The sequence below is a fragment of the Papilio xuthus genome, unplaced genomic scaffold (assembly GCF_000836235.2).
Source record: "Papilio xuthus unplaced genomic scaffold, Pxut_1.1 DF826115.1, whole genome shotgun sequence".
Taxonomy (NCBI): Eukaryota; Metazoa; Arthropoda; class Insecta; order Lepidoptera; family Papilionidae; genus Papilio; species Papilio xuthus.
In genome coordinates, this window is record NW_013532534.1 from 6,824,883 (window position 1) to 6,828,120 (window position 3,238).

Genomic DNA, 3,238 nt, shown 5'->3' on the forward strand with positions numbered 1-3,238 from the left:
GGGGCGCGGTGGGGGGCGCGATGGGGGGCGCGGCGGGGGGCGCGGAGGAGCCCGCCTCGCCGCGGCGCCGGTCGCCGGTGGTGACGCAGCCGCTGGCGTCTGCGTGACGCCGCCTTGTTGACTCTATTGTAAATATTTCAATCTGTTAAGTAGTTCTAGGTGATTACAATTAGTTTATAAATTTGTGATTGCTTTGGTTGTAAATAAAAGTGATATTTGTTTAACTAATAAACGGAAAAGCTTTATGAAGTTTTGTTTGTCGTGCAGCGACCGAACCTCCCTCCCCCACCCTCCTTGCTCGTTCCAGTGTAGGAGAAGGTGCCATTTGACAATTGATTGCGCGGTATAAAAATATTTAGAGGACGGAAGATGTAAACAGTTGGAGAAGACAAACGGCTGCTACTCGTTTCAACTGCTCCATAACAATTTTGTATGTCGATGTCATTTACATATAATTCATTTTACTCTTCAACAAAGAGAAGTACAAACCCTTAGTTTCCGAGTCGTCGGGGGTCTTCTAGGAAGACTGAGTCTGGAGTCGGGCAGTACTTAATTTGTATTATTAACAAAAGTAAAAACAATTATGGATGGCTGGTATACACAAATAAGTCTTTTTTTCGAACTGTGCTGTGCCCGCGACTTCGTTCACGGGAAATACTGTGTTCGGGTAGCATTTTAATTATTTAGACTAATTATTTTACTTTAAATAAACAGCCTACAAATAAGTTTCAAGCTTGTAACTGTAAAAATGACAATACTTGTATACAAGTTTTCACCTCCACTCTCAATCATTTACAACCCATTTTACGCGTTAAAAATTAGCCTATGTAACGTATAACGAGAAGTTCAGATGTTGTTTCGGCATTAAAGCGAGACAGACAAACAAAGCTATTTTCGCATTTATAATGTAAATTAAAGTTTTTCAAACTTGTAATGTAAGGACTCGTAAGGATTATCTATTTTAAAACATAAAAGACGTCATTTGTGAATACTGTTGTACACTTTTTCTCTGAGAGCTGAGCAATTCGAGGCGACGAAATTCTTCATTGTAAGAAGACGTTTATTATTAAAAATAAATTTATCATTAGCTAAAAATACGACCCCACTGAGGGGCTCGGAGCATGTCCTAAGTCAGGGGTGACTAGGACATTGTCAACAACGCTGGCATAGTGCGAGTTGGTTGACTTCACATATATCTTTGAATTCCTTCGCAGACATGTGCAGGTTGCATCACGATGTTTCCTTCATCTTTAGAACGTCAGATAAATGTACATATAATAATAATAATAATGATTTTATTTATATCAGACAACATAGATCCATATTTTTATTCTTATCCTAGGATTAGTAAAGGCTTCAAAACTAATGTTAGTATTCACAATTTAGATTTTATATTAAAAAGAAATGAGGTTCCTCAGCGATGCCAGAATGCGCTAGTCTACATGTAAATGTATCCAATGCTCAGGATCACGTTAGGGCTGTCACGCATTCGCCGCAGTAGAGGCGCAGCGCTTCCGCATGATGGCATCGAACCCGTCAGTACGAGAGTCCGCGAACATGCCGAAGGCGCTGCAGTAACGCGGCAGCCCCAACAACATCCTGAACGCGTTGTTGTAATGCACACGTAGGCCTCTATATGCTCTCTGCGTGTAGTCAACCCACAGACTGCAGCCATAGAAAGATTGGCAGTATGCATTAAAAGAGTCGACATGTTTGGTACATTTTGCGAATCTACGGGCCAACATGTTGCAGCGAACAAACAGCGACCTATGTAAATGGGCAATCGAAATCGCCCGCGACCCTCTATAATATAAAATAAACTATCCAAATTATAAAAAAGAAAGTATATAAAATTGTATAAATAAAAATGTGTCTAACGAAATTTGTGCATGCCTGTTATTGGCATACATATGTAAAATGTTTGTGTGATTTTTGTTTTTCTGCTATTTTATATGTATGCTGTTGGCCTGTCTTAATAAATAAATAAATAAAATGAAACAGACAGATAATGTTGAACAATGTAAACATTGATATAGATATAAGAAATTGATATACTATTTAAAAAACATTTATTAGCAAGTATTGAAATGTGCATGCCGGAGGCCTAATTTTAGACTTCTGATTTAGGAGAAGACAATTTGACAGAGGACCTCTATCGATTGAAAGTAGGCAACGCATCTGAGATTGCGGGCTATGGGCAGCGGTCTCTTCGCTATTTTCGCGAATTCAGGTGGCCGCCTGCTCGTGTGCCAAATTATATGATATGATCAAAGGTCCAATATCACGGCCACCAGGTTCTGTGGATGAAAATCCGCTCGATTTTCTTACTGGGGATCTCTTAAAGACAAAGTCTATGCAAAACCACTGGAGAGAACTGACGAACTCCATCAAAGAATTTCAGATGCAGAATAAAAGATAAATCTACGGGGATATGAGTAAATAGTTAAAAGATCCTGAATCTGTAACCGAACTTTTAAACAAAAGGAGTTGGAGTTTTTGTTAGTATTTTTTCCCGAGTAATTATCGATCTGCTAAACATCATTGCCGTTTTATCGTTGGATTTAGGGACACGCTGTACATACAAACATTGTCGATCAGCAAGCTGCAAGCTGGGAATTGAAGAACATCATTCTTTCCATCATTGATGTTATTTTATAAAATATCTAAAATACAAAGGAAGACTACAAACTACCTTAACTTAACTTTACTTAACTTAACCCAAACTATTCCTCTCCAAATCTGAAGTTGCTTAATTTGGGCGCTGTACAGCTTCGAAGTCCGCGGAGTTTCTAATAAATATTTTCCATATCTAAATGATGGATTGTCACTTATACGGTCACTTTCTGGGTTCTTTAGGAATAGAAAAATACTTTGGTTATTTTTGTAGTTTTTTAACTTTATTTCATTAAAATGCATTTTGGTTTCGCTTTATAATACAACATTACAATCTATACAAAATTACATTCAAAATAAATAGTATCGAGTAAAATGCGTCGGGCAGCGGCCACCACCGGCCTTACATCATTTACATTACAATCTTAATGTTAACAATTTGTTCGTTCATTTAATCAAAAAAAGAGTGGTAGAGCTAACCGCAAGCAAACTTGATCACCATGTCTGTGTCTGCCGAGTGCGCACTCGACCCGCCATGTCTGTGTCTGCCGAGTGCGCACTCGACCCGCCATGTCTGTGTCTGCCGAGTGCGCACTCGACCCGCCATGTCTGTGTCTGCCGAGTG

The 3,238-nt window shown here is 39.3% G+C and overlaps 1 protein-coding gene across 1 annotated transcript in view; it reads left to right on the forward strand.

Annotated features, from left to right (window-relative positions):
- Positions 1 to 1,628, forward strand: part of LOC106123251 (MOB kinase activator 2) — a 12,765-nt gene extending 11,137 nt beyond the window's left edge. Inside the window, exon 6 of the mRNA XM_013319482.1 lies at positions 1,466 to 1,628. Coding sequence (XP_013174936.1) covers positions 1,466 to 1,628 — 163 coding nt within the window. The remainder of the gene's footprint in view (positions 1 to 1,465) is intronic.
- Positions 1,629 to 3,238: the final 1,610 nt, after the last annotated feature.